The sequence below is a fragment of the Muscardinus avellanarius genome (genome assembly GCF_963383645.1).
Source record: "Muscardinus avellanarius genome assembly, chromosome: 16".
In the NCBI taxonomy this organism is placed as follows: Eukaryota; Metazoa; Chordata; class Mammalia; order Rodentia; family Gliridae; genus Muscardinus; species Muscardinus avellanarius.
In genome coordinates, this window is record NC_137802.1 from 2,808,695 (window position 1) to 2,829,742 (window position 21,048).

Here is a 21,048-nt window from a genome sequence, read left to right on the forward strand (position 1 = left end):
CTTCTGTCCGGGCCCCGCCAGCGGGGGAAGGGACGCAGGGCCCAGAGGGCGGCCCGTGGGCGGGGGGCGGCCGGGGAGGGGACCCTACGGGCGGAGCAGACAAAGGGAGGGCGGTGAGCGGCGGCGGCCGGCCCGCAGGGAGCGCGGCCAGGCGGAGGCGGCCGGGGCTCCGCGGGGCCCGTTCCCCGAGCCCAGCTTGGGGTCCCTGGGGCCGCCCGGAGCCGCGCTCACCGGGGTCGGGTCGGGGCCGCAGTGCTGCCGCCGACCGGCGTCGCACAGCCGGGACCCCTCACCGCGGACCGCGCGGGGAACAGCGCCGCCACCGCCGCCACCGCGGACTCCTCCGTCTGGGCCGCCGCCGCCGAGAGGAGCCGGGTGCGCCGCCGCCGATACCACTTTTATAGGCCTAACCTGGCCTCGCCCCGCCCCGGACGCAGGCTCCGCCCAGGCCCCGCCCCCACGCGCGACGGGGCGGGGCGTGGGGCGGCACCGAGTGCGACTGCGCACGACGGACACGGGGGCGTGCCCTCGCCAGCGCGCGCGCGCGCCTGCGCAGTAGGACACCCGGTGCTCTGGGGCGGGAGGCGCGGTCCTGTCTTGGGCTGGCAGACGTTTGGGTGCCCGCGGGACCCTCGCACCGAGCCGGTTATTTCAGTCTGGCGCCATGTAGAGCAACAACGCGTAGCTTGTCGGAGCCCCTGGGGTGGGGGTGACCAAGATGGGAGGTTCTGGTGCCTGGAACCAGGCCTGGATAGAATCGGCCCCTCCTACACCCTAGCAGTACCTGCCCGAGACCCCTGCTGTGGGCGCAGAGGGGCTTCTTTGATCTGTGTGGACAGACCCCAGCTTATCTTTCCAGAAGCTTCCCACTTCATTGCTACAGTGCCTGTTGGGCCCAGGCCTGGAGCTCAGAGGAGATGGACTCCCACTCCCCTGAAGTTGATTGGGCCCCTTCTCTACTGGGGTGCCTCTGTTCACCTGCTACGCTCAAAGCCCCGGAGGGAGGCTGGCAGAGCAGCCTCAGCACCCCCCACCCTCCGACCCCTGGGCTTGGGGAGGGTCCTGCAGGGAGCTCCCCAGTCAGCTTGCAGCATGGGTTCTGGAGATGAGCATTAGAGGGCCGGACAACCGGGATCCCCATCTTCCCTGCCTCTGTGTGTATGGCTCCCGGTGCCTAGGGGAAGGGATATAGAAGAAGGGATATAGAAGAGGTTATGGGGAGGCTGCTTCCTTCGTCCAAAGGTCACTTCTGGGAGAGTATGGATGTCCAGGATACAGGCTCAGTGTGCATTTGCGCAGGGATTGTGTCAGCTTCCTGGGGTTGCAGTAATAAAGGTCCCCACACTGGGTGGTTTAAGGATAGATATTCAAACGGGCACAGTGGCACATACCTGCGATCCAGGTCCTCGGGAAGGTGAGACACAAGGATCACAGGTTGGAGAACAAAGAGCCTTAGCGATTTTATTTATCTATCTATTTATTTGTGTGTGTGGTGCTGGGGATGGAACACAGGGGCATTCTACCTGTGAGCTACACACCCAGCCCCATTTTTTATTCTTTTATTTTGAAACAGAGTCTCACTGAGTTGCAAAGGGTCTCACTAAGTACTACCTGAGGCTGTCAAAGAACTGCGATCCTCCTGTCTCAGCGTCCCAAATGCTGGGATTACAAGTGTACGCTATTACACCCAGCTCATTCTTTATTTTGAAATAAGGTCTCACAGAGTTGCAAAGGGCAACTTTTCCAGCCCTATTTTTTTTTTTTTTTATTTCTTCTTCTGAAACAGGGTCTCACTAAGTTGCAGAGAGCCTAAGTAGCTGAGGCTGGCTGAAACCCTGCAATCCTCCTGTTTCAGCCTCCCAAGTACTGATATTACAATTTAGCAATTTAGCATGACCCAATCCCCCCATAAAAAGAAAAGAAAGCAGGGCATGGTGGTGCATGCCTGTAATCCCAGTGTTCTGGAGGCTGAGACAGAAAGATCGTGGTTCACGGCCAGCCTCAGCTACTTAGGCCCTTTGCAACTCAGTGAGACCCTGTTGCAAAATAAAGAATTAAAAAGCCGGGCTTGGTGGCACGTGCTTGTAATCCCAGCATTCAGGAGGCTGAGACAGTAGGGTCGCGGTTCGCAGACAGCCTCAGCTACTTACTGAGGCCCTCCTCAACTTAGTGAGACCCTGTTTCCAAATAAAATATGAAATAGGAACTGGGCGTGGTGGCGCACGCTTGTAATCCCAGCATTTGGGAGGCTGAGACGGGAGGATCACAGTTTGCGGACAGCCTCAGCTACTAAGTGAAGCCCTCTGCAAATCAGTGAGACCTTGTTTCAAAATAAAGAATAAAAAATTGGGCTGGGGGTGTAGCTCAAAGGTAGAATGCCCCTGGGCTCCACCTGGTTTGGGTGGATGGGGGTCCCATCCACATGACCTCCTCCTGTGTGTTCCCACCCCCCATCTGCCAGTAGTGCACCCAGAGATGGGAGGCAGGGGGAGGGGAAGGGTCACCTTTCACTTGCCCCAGATTATGATGCGGGCGCAGGGGCAGCCCAGGGGAGAAGCAACAGGAGGCGAGCCTGCCTGGGAAACCCAAGAGGCGCAGGGCCCAGCCCCAACCCTGCCTGCAGAGAGGAGACCCCAGGACTTTGAGCCAGGAGAGGCCAAAGCTGGGCTCAGGAAACCGGGACTGAGCCTCGATGGAGGTCTGGGGGTGACAAGCCCCAGCTCCCGCCAGGTCCCGCCTCCTCCACCTCCTCCCTCCTGGCCCAGGCTGACTGGTGGTACTCAAGGTGGCAGGTGGCTGGGGCGGGCGGGGATGTGGGAACCCAGGGAGGGCTGGGGGCCTCTGCACCCTCAGGTGTGGGTTTGTAGGTGGTGAGACGGGAGGATGCGAGGTGGGGGCTGGAGGAGGGGAAGCGCACCAAGGGGAGGTGGGGGGAGGAGGGAGCAGAAGGGGCAGCCCCGGAGCCCGGGAATCCGGCCAACAGAGGCAGGATGCTGGCACCGCCGCCCCGCCTGCGGCCGGCCCCGGTTCCTGTTTGTCTTCCCTCCTTGCGGCCCTGTGCCCTCAGGCCGGCCGGTGCCCCCCAGGCCGAGACTTCCATGGAGGCCGCCTCCCTCCCCTGGGGTTTTGGGGGGATCCTCTCCCTGGGCCCTGCCCGTCTCTCGCCCTGGCCGGTCTGCCCAGGTGGCCTCCGTGGCCCGGCCCCAGCTTCCCGCCGCCCCCACCCGGGCACTGGGGGCTCGAACCCCTGCGGGCCGTGCAGAGCCGGCGGGGGGACGCCGGGCCTCGCTGCTGGCCTGGACACCAGCCCTCCACCTGGGAGGCCCAGGGCGCCGGACAGCTCTGAGTCTGGCTGGTAAACAGGGAGCGGGCGAGGAAGCCGCAGGACAGACCGCCCAGGGTAGAGGGGGGTGGGTGAGCGGCCGGAGGCCTTGCGCATGCGCGCGGGGCCGGCCAGGGTAGGGCGGGGGAAGGGGTGAGCAGCAGGAGATTCTGCGCATGCGCGCGGGGGCCGGTCAGGGGAGGGGGTGAGCCACACGAGGCTCTGCGCATGCGCGCTGGGGGGACGGCCAGGACCTCCACTGTCCCAGGCTGCGGGACTCGGGGACTCTGGCCTGTCTCTGGAGTCATTAGCCTGTCCGCCCCAAGGGATGGGTCCTGCGTGGGGTGCACTTAGGTCCCTGGACACTCTAGCCAAGCGGGGTCCTACGCTCATGGACACTTGGAGTGTACAAGAGTGAGTGTGTCTGGAGCCGGGCGTGGTGGTGCACGCTGGTAACCTCGGTGCTAGGGAGGCTGAGACAGGAGCATCGCCTATTGGAGGTCAGCCTCAGAAAAATTTTTTTTGTTTTTGTTTTTTGAGGATTGAGGGATTGAATCCAGGGGCATTATAACTCCCAGTACACTCCTAGCTCCCCCTCTTTTTTTCTGGTGGAACTGGGGCTTTAACTCAAGGTCAAACCCAGTCCTATTTTTCATTATTTTTTGGTGGTACTGGGTATTGAACCCAGGGGCATTCTACCCTCGAGTTACATCCCCAGCTCTAATTATTATTATTATTATTATTATTATTATTATTATTTTAATATTATTTGCGGGTCTGGGGATGGAACCCAGGGGCATTCGACCTCCGAGCTACAGCCCCTGCCCTATTTTTTATTCTTTATTTTGAAACCGGGTCTCACAGAGTTGCAGAGGGCCTCACTAAGTAGCTGAGGCTGTCAGCGAACCGCGATCCTCCCAAATGCTGGGTTTACAAGCGTGCGCCGCCACGCCCGGCTAAATTACTATTATTATTTTTTCTAATTTTTTGGTGGTACTGGGGTGGAACCCAGAGGCTTTCTACTTTCGGGCTATACTCCCAGACCCATTTTTATATTTTATTTGGAAACAGGGTCTCACTAAGTTGCTGAGAGCCTCACTAAGTAGCTGAGGCTGGCTTCGAACCTGTGCGATCCTCCTGTCTCAGCCTCCCAAGCGCGGGGATTACAAGCGTGCGCCACCACGCCCGGCTAAATTATTATTTTTTAAACAGAGTTTCAAGTCTGATACAGGAGGACCAGGTTCGCGGACAGCCTCAGCTACTTAATGAGGCAGTTTGCAACTCGGTGAGACCCTGTTTCAGAATAGGGCTGGGGGGTGTAGCTTGGAGGTAGAATGCTCCTGGATCCCATCCCCAGTACCGCAAAAAAAAAAAAAATAATAATAATAATAAAAATAAAAAATAGGTTGGGCATGGTGATGCATGCTTGTAATCCCAGTATTTGGGAGGCTGAGACAGGAGGATTGCGGTTCACAGAAAGCCTCAGCTACTTAGGCCCTTTGCAACTCAGTGAGACCCTATTTCAAAAATAAAGAATACAAAGTAGGGCTGGGGTGTAGCTCAGAGGTAAATACCTATAGGTAGAATGCCCCTGGGTTAAATCTCCAGCACCGCACACATACACACACAAAAAGAAAGAAAATAAATAAAAGTAAAAGCAAGGCAGGTGTGGTGGTGCACGCTTGTAATCTCGGTGTTATGGGAGGCTGAGACAGGAGGGTGGCAGGTTTGCAGCCAGCCTCAGCTGGCTCTGGAGCTGTCTGATGCAAGTGTCGGCAAGTGCCCCTTCCTGCTGGTGACTCAAGGCTCCGTTCTAGTGGTGGGACTGAGCCAAGCCGCCGTCCCGTGCCCCGGGGTGGGGAGAGGTTGGGGCGGGTGTGCCCAGCCTGGAGCTGGAGCAGCAGGGCTGGACTCTGCCCTGCAGTGACCCCCGTAGCGCTAGGCAGCCTGCTTCCTTGGGGGCAGTCACCGCAGAATCCCCAAAGCAGAATCCCCAAAGGAGGCCGGCGGCCAGGGCCCTGCGGCTGAGCAGAGCTGACCCAGCCCGGGGCTCACCCACCGCGCCACTCCAGGGACAGAGGACCAGGGTCCTGCTTCTGGCTGGGCTTCCTGTAGTCTCTTCTTCTGAGAGTTCTTGTCCTCTGACGGGACCCAGAGGACGCCAGGGTGACTCTGGGGTGAACAAGAGGGTCTCCGTCACCCAGTCCCATGCGATTGGTAGCAGAGCCCCTAGTTAGGAGCAGGGCTTTCAGGGAGCTTGACCATGGCGCCTTCCACAGCAAAAGGGACTCTGCAGATGGGATTGTAAAGAACCCTGAGAAGCCAAGAGCGCTTGTAATCCCCGTATTTGGGAGGCTGAGACAGGAGGATGGTGGTTCATGGCCAGCCTGGGGTACTTAGTGAGGCCCTCTGCAACTCAGTGAGACCTTGTTTCAAAATAAAGAATAAAAAGGCCTGGCGCGGTGGCGCAGGCTTGTAATCCCAACCCAAGGGAGGCTGAGACCGGAGAATCGCGGTTCGCGGGGCAGCCTCAGAGACTGAGGCCCTCTGCAACTCAATGAGACCCGGTTTCAGAATAAAGAATAAAAAATAGGGCAGGGGGTGTAGCTCGGAGGTCGAATGCCCCTGGGTCCCATCCCCAAACTCACAAAAAAAAAAAAAAGGGCTGGGTGTGTAGCTCAGAGGTAGAATGCCCCTGGGTTCCATTCCCAGTATCGAAAAAAACAAAATAAGGAATAAAAAATAGTGCAGGGGTGTAGCTTGGAGGTCGAATGCCACTGGGTTCCATCCCCAGTACTGAATAAATAAATAAATATTATGAAAAGGGGCTGGGGGCAGAGTGCCTCTGGGTTCAAGCCTTAGTACATCATGCATGCTCGCACACACAAAATCAGAGGCAGGAAAGGTCAGAGAGAGGAAGCGGCTGGCGCGGAGGCAGGGCCGCAGATGGATCCTGCTGGAGCGGCCAGCGGCGGGTTGCGGATTCCCCCTGGCGCCTCGGGAGGGGACCGTCTCTGCCAGCCTCCGACTGAGCTCGCAGCGGCCATTTAAGACCCATCCAGGCCCGAATGCTTGGCGCCCCCCACTCCCAACCGCACAGAGGAGGAAGGCGAGGCAGGTCCGGCCAGCTGCCAGGAGGCGGCCAGGCCTCCAGCCCAGGTCCCCATCGCTAACAGGGCTGGGGAAGGGGCGCTGGGGGGCCAGGCGCCTGGACCTGGGGGCTCCGCCGTGCTGCAGCCCGATCCTGGGGCGGCCGGCCGCCTGGGCGCCCGCTGTGGCGTGCCGTCTCAGCCCCTCTGCGCCCTTCTCCGGCAGGCCGGCCTCTGGGGCGCCCCTCACCCTCTGCCCTGGGGCGATGGGGAGCGGAGGAAGGCGACACCCCAGGCTGCGGGGTCCCGCCCGCGCTCTGCCCCGAGAGCCCGCTCCTCTCCGCCTCAGGGGCGGGGAGTGGTTGCCACGACGACGCGTTTGCGTCAGCGAACCCGCGGGACTTCCGGGCTTTGAGTGCCCGAGAGGCGGGGTCCACCGCTGGACCAATAGGATTCCACATACCTAATGAGAAGGGCGTGGCCAGACTGTAGCCTGGCCAATCAGATGGTTGTCGTCGAGGCTCGGAGCCGCGCAGAGCATCTTTTTTTTTATTTTGTGGTACTGAGGTGAACTCAGGGACTTTATTTTTCTTTCTCTCTCTCTCTCTCTCTTTTTTTATTTGCGGTACTGGAGATTGAATCCAGGGGCATTCTATCTCCGAGTTATACCTCCAGCCCTACTTTTTATTTTTTCTTTTTTTTGCGGTACTGGGGATGGAACCCAGGCGCATTCTACCTCCGAGTTACACCCCTAGCCCTATTTTTTATTCTTTATTTTGAAACAGGATCTTACTGAGTGGCAAATTCTTTTTTTTTTTTCCTCCAGTACTGGGGGTGAATCCCAGGGGCATTCTACCTCCGAGCTACACCCCCTGCCTTATTTTTTATTTATTTATTTATTTTTGGTGGTACTGGGGTTCCTGGAAGCCCTTCTACCTCCGGGATACACTCCCACGGGCTACACTCCCAGACCTATTTTTTAACATTTTTATGTGGAAACAGAGTCTCTTAAACCAGCGAGGCTGGCTGCGAACCAGCGCGATCCTCCTGTCTCCGCCTCCCAAGCGCGGGGATTACAAGCGTGCGCCACCACGCCCGGCTTTATTCTTTATTTTGAAACAGGGTCTCCCTGAGTTGCAGAGGGCCTCACTACGTAGCTGAGGCTGTCTTCGAACCGCGATCCTCCGGTCTCAGCCTCCTGAATGCTGGGATGACAAGCGTGCGCCACCAGGCCCAGCGTTCCTTTATTTATTGTGTATGTGCTCTGCAGTGCTGCAGGTGGAAGCCAGGGTTTCACACACACTGGACAAGTGATGGAGCCCTGAGCTGCACTCCACCTCTCTTGTTCCTTTAACTCCTGCGGGCTGCACGGGATGGTCTCAGCTGGCAGAGACCAGCCTATGTCTGTATGATCGGACCCACCTCGGACCAACCTCCTGCGGCTACCATGGGAAACTGAGGCAAGCTCGCCCCTGCTGATCCGGGTGAAGGCCAGGGCACCGGGCTCCACTGTCCATGACAGGTTGCCAGCCTGGCTGCTCCCTGCCTTTTTGGTGGCCAGGCTGATGCACACTGCCTGCCTCTCCCAGGCACTTGTGAGGGTCACATCTCTGACCCAGGAACTGCCCAGCCCTCTGCACTAATCTGGGGCTAGAAACTCACCTGCTGTGCTGTGACATACCCGCCCTCCGGGCAGCAGGTGCCCTATTTATTTACTTATTTATTTACTTACTTACTAATTTTTGTGTGGAACTGAGGATTGAACCCAGAAGTGTTCTGTCTCTAAGCTATTTATTTATTTATTTATTTATTTATTTTTGCGGGTCTGGGTTTGGAACCCAGGCACATTCGACCTCCGAGCTAAACCCCCTGCCCTATTTTTTATTTTAAAACCATGTCTCACCGAGTTGCAGAGGGCCTCACTAAGTAGCTGAGGCTGTCTGAGAACCGCGATCCTCCTGCCTCAGCCTCTCCGTCCTGGGTTTACAAGCGTGTGGCAGCAGGCTTGGCTTTGGTGGGGAGGTGGAGTGGTCAGGGCTGCACTTGGGAAGACAGCTGGTAGGGACAGTTGTGTGCGGTGGGACTGTGTCTCTCACCCAAGAGCCAGCCTGCTGACCTGCCCACATCCCCCGAGCCTCCCGCCGCGTCCGCCCGCACGCCTTGCTGGCTTCTGTAATTCATGTCTCGCTCCCGGGCATCGGTGGGCAGGAGGAACCCCGGCGGGCTTCCAGTGGCAGCCTTCCCCGAGGGAGCAGGTGGCCAGACAGCGAGGAACACAGGCTGCGGGGCTGGGGACGTCTGTGGCACCCATCATGGCCCTCCAGGGCCCTGGCCGCGGCCAGCCTAGTCACATGCTGAGGTCAGGACCGGGGCAGCAGCCGGCGCCCGGCCCCACAGACATTTCTAGCAACTTGGTGAATCAGCATGGGGGCCTGTGGAGGGGACAGGATACCCGCCCTGAGCCCCGTCCTCTGCTTTCAAACAAGTCCTGGGGAGGAAGCTGGGACGGGCGCCTGGGGACCCAGGGGCGGCTCCCGGCGACTTTCCCAGGAGGACTGGCCCTGTCCAGGGCGGCGGCGGGCGGGCAGGCGGCCGGCCTCGTCAGCTGGGTTGTTTTCCATCTGCTGACTGGCTTTGAAAGAAGGCAGTAGCCCCAGAAATATCTAGGAACGCGGGCCACGCCCCTGGGGGACAGCACCTCGGGGTCAGGGCAAGTACAGAGTCAACGGCTGTCACAAACACCCGCGCTGGACATGCCGTCCCCAGGCGCCAACAGAGGGAGCTGCCAAGGACAGACAGAGCCCCGCGAGGTGGGGCACACCTGTCATCCCGGTACTTGGGAGGTTGAGACAGGAGGCTCACAGGTTCAAGGTCAGCCTCAGCAATTTAGTGAGGCTCTCAGCAACCTAGTAAGACTCCCCCAACCCGTTTGAAAGTAAAAATACGGTGGGAGTTTAGCTCAGAGGTAGAATGCTCGTGGGTTTAATCCCCAGTACCACAAAAACAAAACAAAAAACAAGGATGGAGGCACCCAGTGTCTTGGAACTGGGGCCTATCAACAGGGCATGCCCCATGCACAGGCCGGGCAGCCTGGCACAGTGGCGCACACCTGCAATCCCAGTACTTGAGAGGCTGAGATAGGAGGAGCTCAGGTTCCAGACCCGCCTCAGCTACTTTGCAAGGCCCTGGACACCTTAGTGAGATGCTGTTCCAAAGTAAAATATAAAATAAAATGGGTCAGGGAGTATAGCCCGGAAGTAGAAAGCCTCTGGGTTCCACCCCAGTACCACCAAACAAAAAACAAAAAACACAATAACAACAACAACAAGGATAAATATGACCCTCACCAAGGACACAAAAAACTTAGTTTCTTACCTTCTATTCCAAAGTAAAATATAAAAAACAGGTTTTAGCCAGGCGTGGTGGCGCACGCTTGTAATCCCCGCGCTTGGGAGGCGGAGACAGGAGGATCGCGCAGGTTCGAAGCCAGCCATGCTGGCGTAAGAGACCCTGTTTCAAAAATATAAAAAAAATAGGTCTGGGAGTGTAGCCCGGAGGAAGAAGGGCTTCCAGGAACCCCAGTACCACCAAAAAAAAAAAAAAAAAACAGGTTTTGGAGGAAGCCGGGTGTGTTGATACATGACTATAATCCCAGTACTTTGGAGGTTGAGACAGGAGGATCACAGGTTCGAGGCCAGCCTCAGACTTACTGAGACGCTATTTCAAAATAAAGAATAGGCTGGGCATGGTGGCTCACACTTTTAATCCCAGTGTTTGGGAGGCTGAGACAGAAGGATAATGCAGGTTCAAAGCCAGCCTCAGCTACTTAGTGAGACCCTGTTTCCAAACAAAATATTAGAAAGATAGGTCTGGGAGTCTAGCCTAGAGGTAGAAAGTCCCTGGGTTCCATCCCCAGTACCACAAAACAACAACAACAAAAAAGAATAAAGAATAAGCCGGCTGTGGTGGCCTACGCTTGTAATCCCAGCATTCAGGAGGCTGAGACAGGAGGATCATGTTTGAGGACAGCCTCAGCTACTTAGTGAGGCCCTGTGCAATACAGTGAGACCCTGTTTCAAAATAAAGAATACAATAGGGCTGGGGGTGTAGCTTGGAGGTAGCATGCCCCTGGGTTCCATCCCCAGTAAGGAGGGGGGGGGGCTCTGAGGATTCCAGTGGTGCCTGTGAGATCTGGGGGCGCCCTTCCCGGGACCGTGGCGCCCTCTGGTGTCAGGAAGGTGGAGCGCAGCAGGAGCCGGTAGCTGGAAGCCGGCCTCCCACCCCTCAGGCCCCTGCAGAGCTGCACAGGGGACCTACCCTGCTAGGCCCTGGAGCCATGGCCTTTTACACCAAAAGTGGCCCCTTCATCTGCTCTTCACATACAAATAATATGTAGCCGGGCGTGGAGGCGGACACTTGTCATCCCCGCGCTTGGGAGGCTGAGACAGGAGGATCGCGCGGGTTCGAAGCCAGCCTCAGCTACTTAGTGAGGCTCTCAGCAACTCAGTGAGACCCTGTTTCCAAATAAAATACAAAATAGGTCTGGAAGTATAGCCCGGAGGTAGAAGGCCCCTGGGTTCCACCCCCAGTACCACCAAAAAAATTTTTTTTAATTTAATTTCGAAACACGGTCTCACCTAGTCGCAGGGGGCCTCACAAGGATGCTGAGGCTGGCCGCGAACTGAGATCCTCCTGTCTCGGCCTCAGGCTCATCAGGCTGACTTCACACCTTCATCTCCGGGAGGTAACTTTACAGCGCCTCCCACCTCCACGCCCTGGGCCCCGCGGCCACAGTGACACTTCCCGGCCCCGCCCTCAGGCTGGGAACTCAAAGGACACCAGCAGCCCTGGTTACCAAAATGACAATGTACCCATTTATTCTGCTGTCCCGCTGCACCTGGGTCGGGAGGGGGCTCCTCAGGGGTAGGACGGGAGGGGGTTCAGGGCAGGAACCGCCCCAACTGTGCGCTTTGCCCGGGGGGCTGCGGTGGCCACTGGGACGGCGGTGTCCGGGGACAGTGGCCCGGCGCCTGGCTGCAGTCGGCCAGGGGTGGCTTCCAGAGTCCCGCGGGGCCAGGTCTGCGTCCTCGCCCCAGGGCCCCAGGGCCCCGGGAGACCCAGGTGGCATTTGCCAGGGCTGAGGGTGGGTCCTGGGGCTCCGGGCTTGGCCAGTAACACTTTTACTTTGGGGTTTTAGGGATTGGACCCAGGGGTGCACTAACTCCGAGCCACACCCCAGTCCTCTGTATTTCTGAGATAGTGTCTTACTACGTTGCTGAGGTCTTGCCAAGTTGGGGAGGCCGGCCTCAGACCTGCAGTTCTCCTGCCTCAGACTCCCAAGCACTGGGGTTACTGGTTTTAATTGCACTTGGTCAGTTACAGCCTCTCAAAGCCCCCAAATTAACCCGAACTTCACGTGGTGGGGGCCAGTGCCGGGTCGGTGAGGGGTTGGGGCCCAGAGCGAGGGCGGCTCCCTTTGGTCACGCCCCCCTCACACCCTCAAGGGAGCAGGAGAGATGGTGCCCTCGGCCAGTGGGTGCACCACAAACCAAGGGTTTTGCTAGAAAGTTCTCAGGCACCTGCAGCAAGGCTAGGTCCACCCGGCGGCAGACGAGAACAGGTGGGGATTAATGCTGGGGACGAAATCCATCCTTGGGCTGGTGGTAAGGACCGGGGACGTTGTTGGGGGGTCTCATTACTTAACTGGTTAAAAACAATTTAAAAACATCACTCCCAGCACTCGGGAGGCTGAGACCAGAGGATCACAGTTCGCGGGCAGCCTCAGCTACCTAGGCCCTCCGTGACTCAGGGAGACCATTTCAAAATAAAGAATAAAAAGCCGGGCGTGGTGGCGCACGCTTGTCATCCCCGCGCTGGGGAGGCTGAGACAGGAGGATCGCACAGGTTCGAAGCCAGCCTCAGCTACTGAGTGAGGCTCTCGGCAACTTAGTGAGACCCTGTTTCCAAATAAAGTATAAAATATGTCTGGGAGGATAGCCCGGAGGTAGAAAGCCTCTGGGTTCCACCCCAGTACCACAAAAAAAAAAAAAAAAAAAGAAAAAAAGAAAAAAAAAAGAAAAAATAGGGTTGAGGTATAGCTCGGAGATCAAAGGCCCCTGGGTTCCATCCCCAGACCCGCCTGTAACTCTAGTAACTGGGGAGGCTGAGACAGGAGGATCACAGGTTTGAGACCAGCCTCTCTCCTCGGGAACATAGTGAGACATTTCTAAATAAAAACTAAGGCTGGGGCTGCAGCTCAGAGGTAGACCGCCCCTGGGTTCCATCCCTGGTCACACACACACACACACTCTCTCTCTCTCTCTCTCTCAGGATGGCTCAAGAGACCGTGTAAAAACGCGAGCTCCCACAAAGGCGGAGACGTTTGGTCCCAGGGAGGGGCAGGCGGGTCGGGAAGCCTGGACAGTGGGCGGGGTCCCACAGTGGGCCAGGGGAGGCTGGGGAGGTGAAGCTGGGGCGGCGCGGGCTGGGGGTCCAGCGGGGTCACACGGCTGGCCACGCCGGCCTCCTGGCCGAGGGCGTGGTCTGCAGACACAGTGGGTTTTCCCGGTTGCTGAGAACGGAGGGCCGCGGGCCTCACGGTCGGCCTCCCCTGGAGGCCCAGGGCGCCAGCGGGGAGCACAGCCCGAAGGTCCCCGGGCGGCGCCGGCACGTCCTGGGGCCCGAGGTGCTCGGGACGGACATGGAGGTCTCACGCGTCCGGCAGGGGCCCCGGGCTCCTAGTGGCACATCCGGGCGGTCATCTCCTTCTGTTAAGAGCAAACGGGGAGTCAGATGCGGACACACGGCCAGCAGGTGATGTTTCGCACACAGGGCCAATATGGGAGCGCCGAGCAGGAGCCGGGCTTCCCTGCACCCACTGACGGCCAGGACGGCCGGGGGCGGCACCTGGCACAGGCCAGAGCCGGGGTTTGGTTGGTTGGTTTGGTGTGTGTGCGTGGTACTGGAGACTGAACCCGCGGCAATTCTAACCTCCGAACTATACACTCAGGCCTTTTTATTTTTTTTTTTGCGGGTCTGGGGATGGAATCCATGGGCATTTGACCTCCGAGCTACCCCCCCTGGCCTATTTTTATTCTTTTATTTTGAAACAGGGCGTCACTAAATTGCGGAGGGCCTCACTAAGTAGCTGAGGCTGTCTGTGAACCGCGATCCTCCGGTCTCAGCCTCCCGAATGGGATTCCTAGTGTGCGCCACCACGCCCGGCCCTATTTTTTTATTTATTTTGAAACAATTGTCACTGAGTCGCAACGGGCCTAAGTAGCTAAGGCTGTCTGCAAACCACAGATCCTCCTGTCTCAGCCCCCCCAAATACTGGGATTACAAGAGTGTGCCACCACGCACAGCTTCATTTTTTATCGCGCGCGCGCGTGTGTGTGTGTGTGTGTGTGTGTGTGTACGCGTGTGTGCGTCTCTCTCTCTCTGGGGATGGAACCCGGGGCGATCTACTTTCGAGCCACACCCGCAGCCCGATTTTTCTTATTTGGAAACGGGGTCTCGCTACGTTGCTCAGCGTCTCTCTCCTTGCGGAGGCTGTCCTCCAACCTGTGATCCTCCTGTCTCGGCCTCCCAACGCAGGGTGACTTCTAGAGCTCTCTCGGCCCAGGGCCACGCAGCTGCAGCTCTAGAGGTGAGCTGGTGCGGGGGTCGGGGTCGCCCTGCGCCCGCCCGCCCGCTCACCAGGGGCTCCAGCTCCTTGGTGTCGATGAGGCCGAACTCGGTGACAAAGTAGTAGAAGTGCTTGTAGCAGGTGTTCACGTGCGCCTCGGAGCCCATCTGCGCGATGCGGTCAAAGTGGTGGATGTACACGTGCACGAAGACGCGGAAGAGCCGCGACAGGATCTTCCTCACGGCCTGCAGGAAGTTCTTGGGGAATGGCGTGCCTGGCCGGGCAGAGGGAAGGGACACCGGTGACACAGCTCGCCCGGGACCCCGCTCCCCCGCACATGCCTGGCCCCGGGGTGGATGGAATCGCTGGCACAGGAACGGAGAGGCTCAGATACCTGCCGCGGCCACGCGCCGCCGCCGGCACCGGCCCTGCTGCGTCCCTTTCTCTGGGACAAGGGCTGCAGCCTGTGTCCCCGCCCTGCTCGTCTTTTATTTCCTGTAGCTTTGATGGGGATAGAACCCAGGGGCAGTGTCCTTCTGAGATACAACCCTCCCCTTCTCATTCCATCCATCCATCCCTTCCTTCCTTCCTTCCTTATGCAGTATTGGTTGGGGACTGAACCCAGGGGCCTTCTCCCTCTCAGCTACATCTCCAGACCTTTTAATTTTTTATTTGGAAACAGGGTCTCACTGATTGCTGAGGTTAGCCCTAGACCTGCAATTCTCTTGTCTTAGCCTCCCAAAGTACTGAGATAATAAGGCTTGTGCCACCATGTCCAGCCCATCCTTTTTTGTGTGTGTGGTACTGGGGATTGAACCCAAGGGCATTCTAAAACCCTGGCCCAGGCTGGGTGTGGTGGCACACGCCTGTAATCCGAGCATTCGGGAGGCTGAGACAGGAAGATTGCAGTTCACAGACAGCCTCAGCTACTTAGTGAGGCCCTCTGCAACTTAGCGAGACCCTGTTTCAAAATAAAGAATAAAAAATAGGGTAGAGGGTATAGCTCGGAGGTCAAATGCCCCGGGGTTCCATCTCCAGACCCGCAATTAATAAATAAATAAACAAATAAATAAACCCTGGCTGTTTCTTTTTTTTTTTTTTTTCATTTTTGTGGTACTGGGGATAGAACCCAGGGGTTTCATTCTAGCTCTGAATGACACCTCCAGCCCCAATTTTTCATTCTTTATTTTTGAAACTGGGTCTCACTGAGTTGCAAGGGGCCTCACTTAAGTAGCTGAGGCTGTCGGCGAACCGCAATCCTCTGTCTCTGCCTCCTGAATGCTGGGATTACAAGCGTGCGCCACCACGCTCGGCCTGACCAGCCCTATTTTTTTTTTTTTTTTGCAGGTCTGGGAATGGAACTCAGGGGCATTTGACCTCCGAGCTACACCCCCTCTCCTATTTTTATTCTTTATTTTGAAACCGGGTCTCACTGAGTTGCAGAGGGCCTCACTAAGTAGCTGAGGCTGTCTGCGAACCGTGATCCTCCAGGTCTCAGCCTCCCGAATGCTGGGATTACAAGCGTGCGCCACCATGCCCGGCTCCTATTTTTTTATTCTATATTTTGAAACAGGGTCTCACTGAGTTGCAAAGGGCCTCATTAAGTAGCTGAGGCTGGCTTCAAATCTGCGCAATTCTCCTGTCTCAGCTTCTTAAATACTGGGATTACAAGCGTGTGCCACCATGCCTGGCTTTATTTAGTTTTTATTCTGAAACAGGGTCTTGCTAATTTGATGAAAGTCTCACTACTTGCTAAGGCTGACCTCAAACCTGTCTCAGCTCCCAAGTATTGGAAGTATAGGTATTTGTCACTACACCCAGCTTAATTTTTTTTTTTTTTTTTTGCGGTATTGGGGATGGAACCCAGGGGCATTTTACCTCCAAGTGACACACCCCCTGCCCAATTTTTTATTCTTTATTTTTAAACAGGATCTCACTGAGTTGCAAAGGGCCTCACTAGCTGAGGTGGTTCGCGAATCACGACCCTCCGGTCTCAGCCTCCTGAACTCTGGGATGACAAGTGTGTGCCACCACGCCCGGCTTCTCCTGGATCTATTTAAAAAAAAAATTTTTTTTTTGTGTGGTATTGGGGGTGGAAGCCAGGGGCTTTTCTACCTTCCGGCTATACTTCCAGACCTATTTTATACTTTGTTTTTTTTTTTCTTTTTGGTGGTACTGGGGGTGGAACCCAGAGGCTTTCTACCTCCAGGCTATACTCCCATATTTTATTTGGAAACAGGGTCTCACTAAGTTGCCGAGAGCCTCACTAAGTAGTTGAGGCTGGCTTCAAATCTGTGCAATCCTCCTGTCTCAGCCTCCCAAATGCTGGGATTACAAGCATGCCCACCATGCCAGGCTCTATTTTATACTTTATTTGGAAACAAGGTTTCACTAAGTTGCTGAAAACCTCACCAAGTAGCTGAGGCTGGCTTTGAATCTGCGTGATCCTCCTATCTCAGCCTGCCGAATGCTGGGATTACAAGTGTGCGCCATCACACCTGGCTAAATAAAATTAAAAAAATTAAATGGGGCTGGGGTGTCGCTTGAAGGTAGAATACCTCTGGATTCAATTCCTAGTACCAAAACACAAACAAAAACAAAAATAGAAAGAAAAAAGAAAAGAATAGCAAAGAAAAAGTAGCCGGGCGTGGGGGTGCACACTTGTAATCCCAGCATCTGGGGGGCTGAGACAGAAGAATTGAGGTTCGCAGACAGCCTCAGCTACTTAGGCCCTTTGCAACTTAGTGAAACCCCATTTCAAAATAAAAAAAATAGTATTTCTACTGGGCATGGGGGTGCAGCTTGTCACCCCAGTACTTGGAGGCTGAGGCAGGAGGATCGCAGGTTTGCAGCCTCAGCTACTTAGTGAGGCTCTCTCAGCTGAAACATTATTTCAAAATAAAGAATGAAAATCAGGGCTGGAAACATATCAAAGTCAGTCACTAACCCAAACATGAGAAGGGGGGGTGGTGGTGGGAACTGGGGAAGGCCAAACGAGTGATGTGTGCGTGTGTGCCTCCGCCATCTTGTACCCCACGCTTGTCATCCCCGCGCTTGGGAGGCTGAGGCGGGAGGATCGAGAAGGTTTGAAGCCAGCCTCAGCTACTGAGTGAGGCTCTCAGCAACTCAGTGAGAGCCTGTTTCCTAATAAAATATAAAGTAGATCTGGGAGTGTAGCCCAGAGGTAGAAAAGCCTCTGGGTTCCAACCCCAGTACAACACACACACACACACACACACATAAAAGATGTATAGCCGGGCGTGTTGGCGCACGCTTGTCATCCCAGCATTCGGGAGGCTGAGACCGGGAGGATGGCAGTTCGCGGACAGCCTCAGCTACTTAGGCCCTCTGCAACTCAGTGAGACCCGGTCTCAAAATAAAGAAAAATAAATAAATAAATAAGGCAGGGGGTGTAGCTCGGAGGTCAAATGCCCCTGGTTTCCATCCCCAGACCTGCAAAAAAAAAAAAAAAAAAAGACGTATGACTACAGTGTACCAATACAACAAAATAAAATATCTGGGCATAGTGGCACACCCTTGTAATCCCAGCATTCGGGAAGCTGAGACAGGAGGATCCAGGTTCGCGGACAGCCTCAGCTGCTTAGTGAGGCCCTTTGCAACTCAGTGAGACTCTGTTTCAAAATAAAGAATAAAAAATAGGACTGGGGGTGCTGCTCACAGGCAGAATGCCCCTGAGTTCAGTTCCTAGTGCTGAAAAAAAAAAAAAAAAAATCTAAAAATCAAACAATATTCGGAACACCGAAAGGAGCGTGGCGGGCCCAAGGTGCGGGCGGGCGGGCGGGCGGGCTCACCGACGCTGGTGGGGAAGACATCCTCGTTGTTGATCTGCAGCTCGATCCAGTCCATGAGCTGGTCCATGTAGCGGGGGGCGGAGAGCGCCGTGGGCTTGCGGAACTTGCGCTCGTCCTGCCAGCGGTACTCGTACTTGGGCCCGCCGGACATGATGGGGCACGACTGCTCGGTGCAGCCGTCGCTGACGGTGCCGTAGATGAGGTTGACGCGGTTGAAGAAGTCCACCACGTGCACGGCCACCCAGTCGTTGAGCTCCTCGCCCGGCGGCAGCTGCACGGCCAGCCGCAGGTCCAGCCCCGCGTTCAGCGACGCCTGCGCCCGCTTGTGCAGCTCGAAGCGCTGGGTGCCCGGCTCGAACTTGCGCTTGGGCCGGAACGTCTTGTCTTTGTTGAACACCTGCTTCAGGAAGGGGTTGGCCATCTCGGCGGCGGCGGCGCCTCGGTCCGGGGACGCCTCAGAGGAGGGACCCTGGGCAGGGCGGCCCTGCGGCCGATCAACCCGGACGGCGAGGCTGAGCTCTTCTCCAGGCTCTGCAACGGGAAGAGGAGACCTTGAGGACCCACGCGAGGTGGGGGAGCTTCCTGGCGCACCTGTCATTCCAGTTCTTGGAAGCGGAGACAGGAGGATCGCAGGTTCGAGGCCAGCCTCGGCCACTTAACGAACCTCGTTTCCTAATGAAAAATAGTTGGGCATGATGGCACATGCTTGCCATCCAGGTACTTGGGAAGCTGAGGCAGAAGAATCGCAGGTTCAGCCGGGCGCGGTGGTGCACGCTTGTAATCCCTGCGCTTGGGAGGCTGAGACAGGAGGATCGCATAGGTTCGAAGCCAGCCTCGGCTACTTAGTGAGGCTCTCAGCAACTCAGTGAGACCGTTTCCAAGTAAAATATAAAATAGGTCTGGGAGTATAGTCCGGAGGTAGAAAGCCCCTGGGTTCCACCCCCAGGACCACAGAAAAGAAAGCATTTTGAACCCAGGTCCTACCAAGTTACCACATGGGGACGTATGACTCTCCTGTCTCAGCCTCCCAAGTACTGGGATTACAGTACGCACAGCTGTGCATCTCCAGCCCTTTTTATTTGGAAACAGGGTCTTGCTAAGTAGCCGAGGCTGGCCTCGACCTGAGAGCCTCCTGTCTCAGCCTCCCAAGTACTAGGATCACAAGCATGCGTTACTGCGCCCGGCCACCATCACACAGGGCCAGGTGCTCCTCCGCTGGCTCCCTCCAGGGCCACCTTGAGCTGAGTGCCTGCTTTCCGGCCCTGAGTCCAGGAGCAGCCGACCCTTCCTCACTCTCCTGGGTGGACTCAATGTCCACCTGGCAGGCCAGGCAGGAGCCTGACTGGGAGGCGCCGTTTGGGTGACCCCTCTCAGGGCGAGGCCACCTAGGACCCGCCCTCGCTGGGGTGGAGCTGGGGCTCCCCGAAGTGTCACCGGGGAGTCACTGCCCAGCACCCTGCGCCTGTGCAGGTCAACTCTGCACCCAGAGCTGCCCGATCCCGCCTTCATATTCAGGGGAGTGGGGAAGGGAAGCTCTGTGCCCGACCCCGACCCTGATGGTCACTTCCTGCAGCCAGCTTCCGGCTAGACACTTCCTCAAATCTCAAATAGTCTGTCTGTCTGTCTGTCTGTCTGTCTTTTGCTTTGTGGTGCTGGGGACTGAACTGAGGTGAGGGGCATTCTACCTCTGAGCTACATTCAAGTCTTTCCATTTGGAAACAGTGTCCCTCTGCATTGCTGAGGGCCTCGCTAAGTTGCTGAGGCTGGCCTAAAACCTGCTCTCCTCCTGTCTTAGCCTCCCTAGTACTGGGATGTCAGGTATGCACCCTGAGCCTGGCTTCTTCTGTGATTTTTTTTTTTTGTGTGTGTGAGGTATTAGGGATGGAACCCAGGGGCTTTCTACCTCTAAGATTTATGACTATTGTGCACCAATTAAAAAAATAAAAAAATAAATAAAATAAAATAGCCGGGTATGGGGGTGCACGCTTGTCATCCCATCATTTGGGAGGCTGAGACAGGAGGATCGCGGTTCCCAGCCTCAGCTACTTAGTGAGGTCCTTTGCAACTCAGTGAGACCCTGTTCCAAAATAAAGAAGAAAAAATAGGGCTGGGGTGTCACTTGGAGGTAGAATGCCCCGGGGTGCCATCCCCAGTACTGCAAAAGAGAAAAAAAAAAAAGGCGGAGGAGCGGTGGGGCCTCTGCAGCCGCGCTCAGGGCCGGCCGGCCGGCCTCCTGCTTCACCTTCGGGTTCCCGTTTACCACACGCGACCTCGCGACACTAGCGGAAGCCACAGCACACAGAAGAACTGCACTTAGCATCGCGCGGTGGCGTCTGTCTTGGGGTCTTTCCGGGGACAGTTCAGGGGACCCACAGGATTATTCAAGAAAATGGGGCGCTAGAAGGAAGAGCATCAAGTTCTTTTTTTTTTTTTGCGGGTCTGGGGACGGAGCCCAGGGGCATCCGACCTCCGAGCTCCACCCCCTGCCCTATTTTTGATTCTTTATTTTGAAGCCGGGTCTCACTGCGTTGCAGAGGGCTCGCTAAGTAGCTGAGGCTGGCCGCGAACCGCGATCCTCTGATTTCAGCCTCCCGAGTGCTGGGGTGACGAGCGTGCCCACCGCGCCCGGCGGCATAAAGTTCTTGCACAAACTTCAGTCTCTTCTCAGAATGTGGGATGCTAACTGGATGTGGTGGCGCATGCCTGTGACCTCACGACTTGGGAGGCTGAGAAAGGGGGATCACAGGTTTGAGGCCAGCCTCAGCAACTCAGCGAGACCCTCCTTCAAACCAAAACAGGAAGACCAGGCATGGCGGCATGCCTGTTAGCCCAGTATTTGGGAAGCTGACACAGGAGGATTGCAGGCTCAAAGCCCAGTGCCACAAAAAGAAGAAACAAAAAACAGCAACGTGAAAAAATACATTAAGATAAAGGCTGATGGATATAGCTCAGAGGCAGAACATATAAAATTTAGTACTGGGGATGGAACCCAGGGGCATTCCCATTTTTTATTTATTTATTTATTTATTTATTTATTTATTTATTTATTTTCCAGTACTGGAAATGGAACCCTGGGGCATTCTACCTCTAAGCTACACCTCCAGCCCTATTTTTTATTCTTTATTTTGAAACAGGGTCTCACAGAGTTGCAAAGGGCCTCACTGAACAGCTGAGGCTGGCCGCGAACCGCGATCCTCC

General features: G+C 56.2%; 1 protein-coding gene across 1 annotated transcript; it reads right to left on the reverse strand.

Moving 5' to 3' along the window:
• Positions 1 to 13,148: 13,148 nt before the first annotated feature.
• Positions 13,149 to 18,271, reverse strand: MOB3A (MOB kinase activator 3A; the record flags this gene model as incomplete). Its single annotated transcript, XM_080712556.1, has 3 exons — positions 13,149 to 13,178; positions 14,110 to 14,312; positions 17,851 to 18,271. The coding sequence occupies 3 exons, from the start codon at positions 18,269 to 18,271 to the stop codon at positions 13,149 to 13,151; spliced, it is 654 nt and encodes a 217-aa protein (XP_080568682.1).
• Positions 18,272 to 21,048: the final 2,777 nt, after the last annotated feature.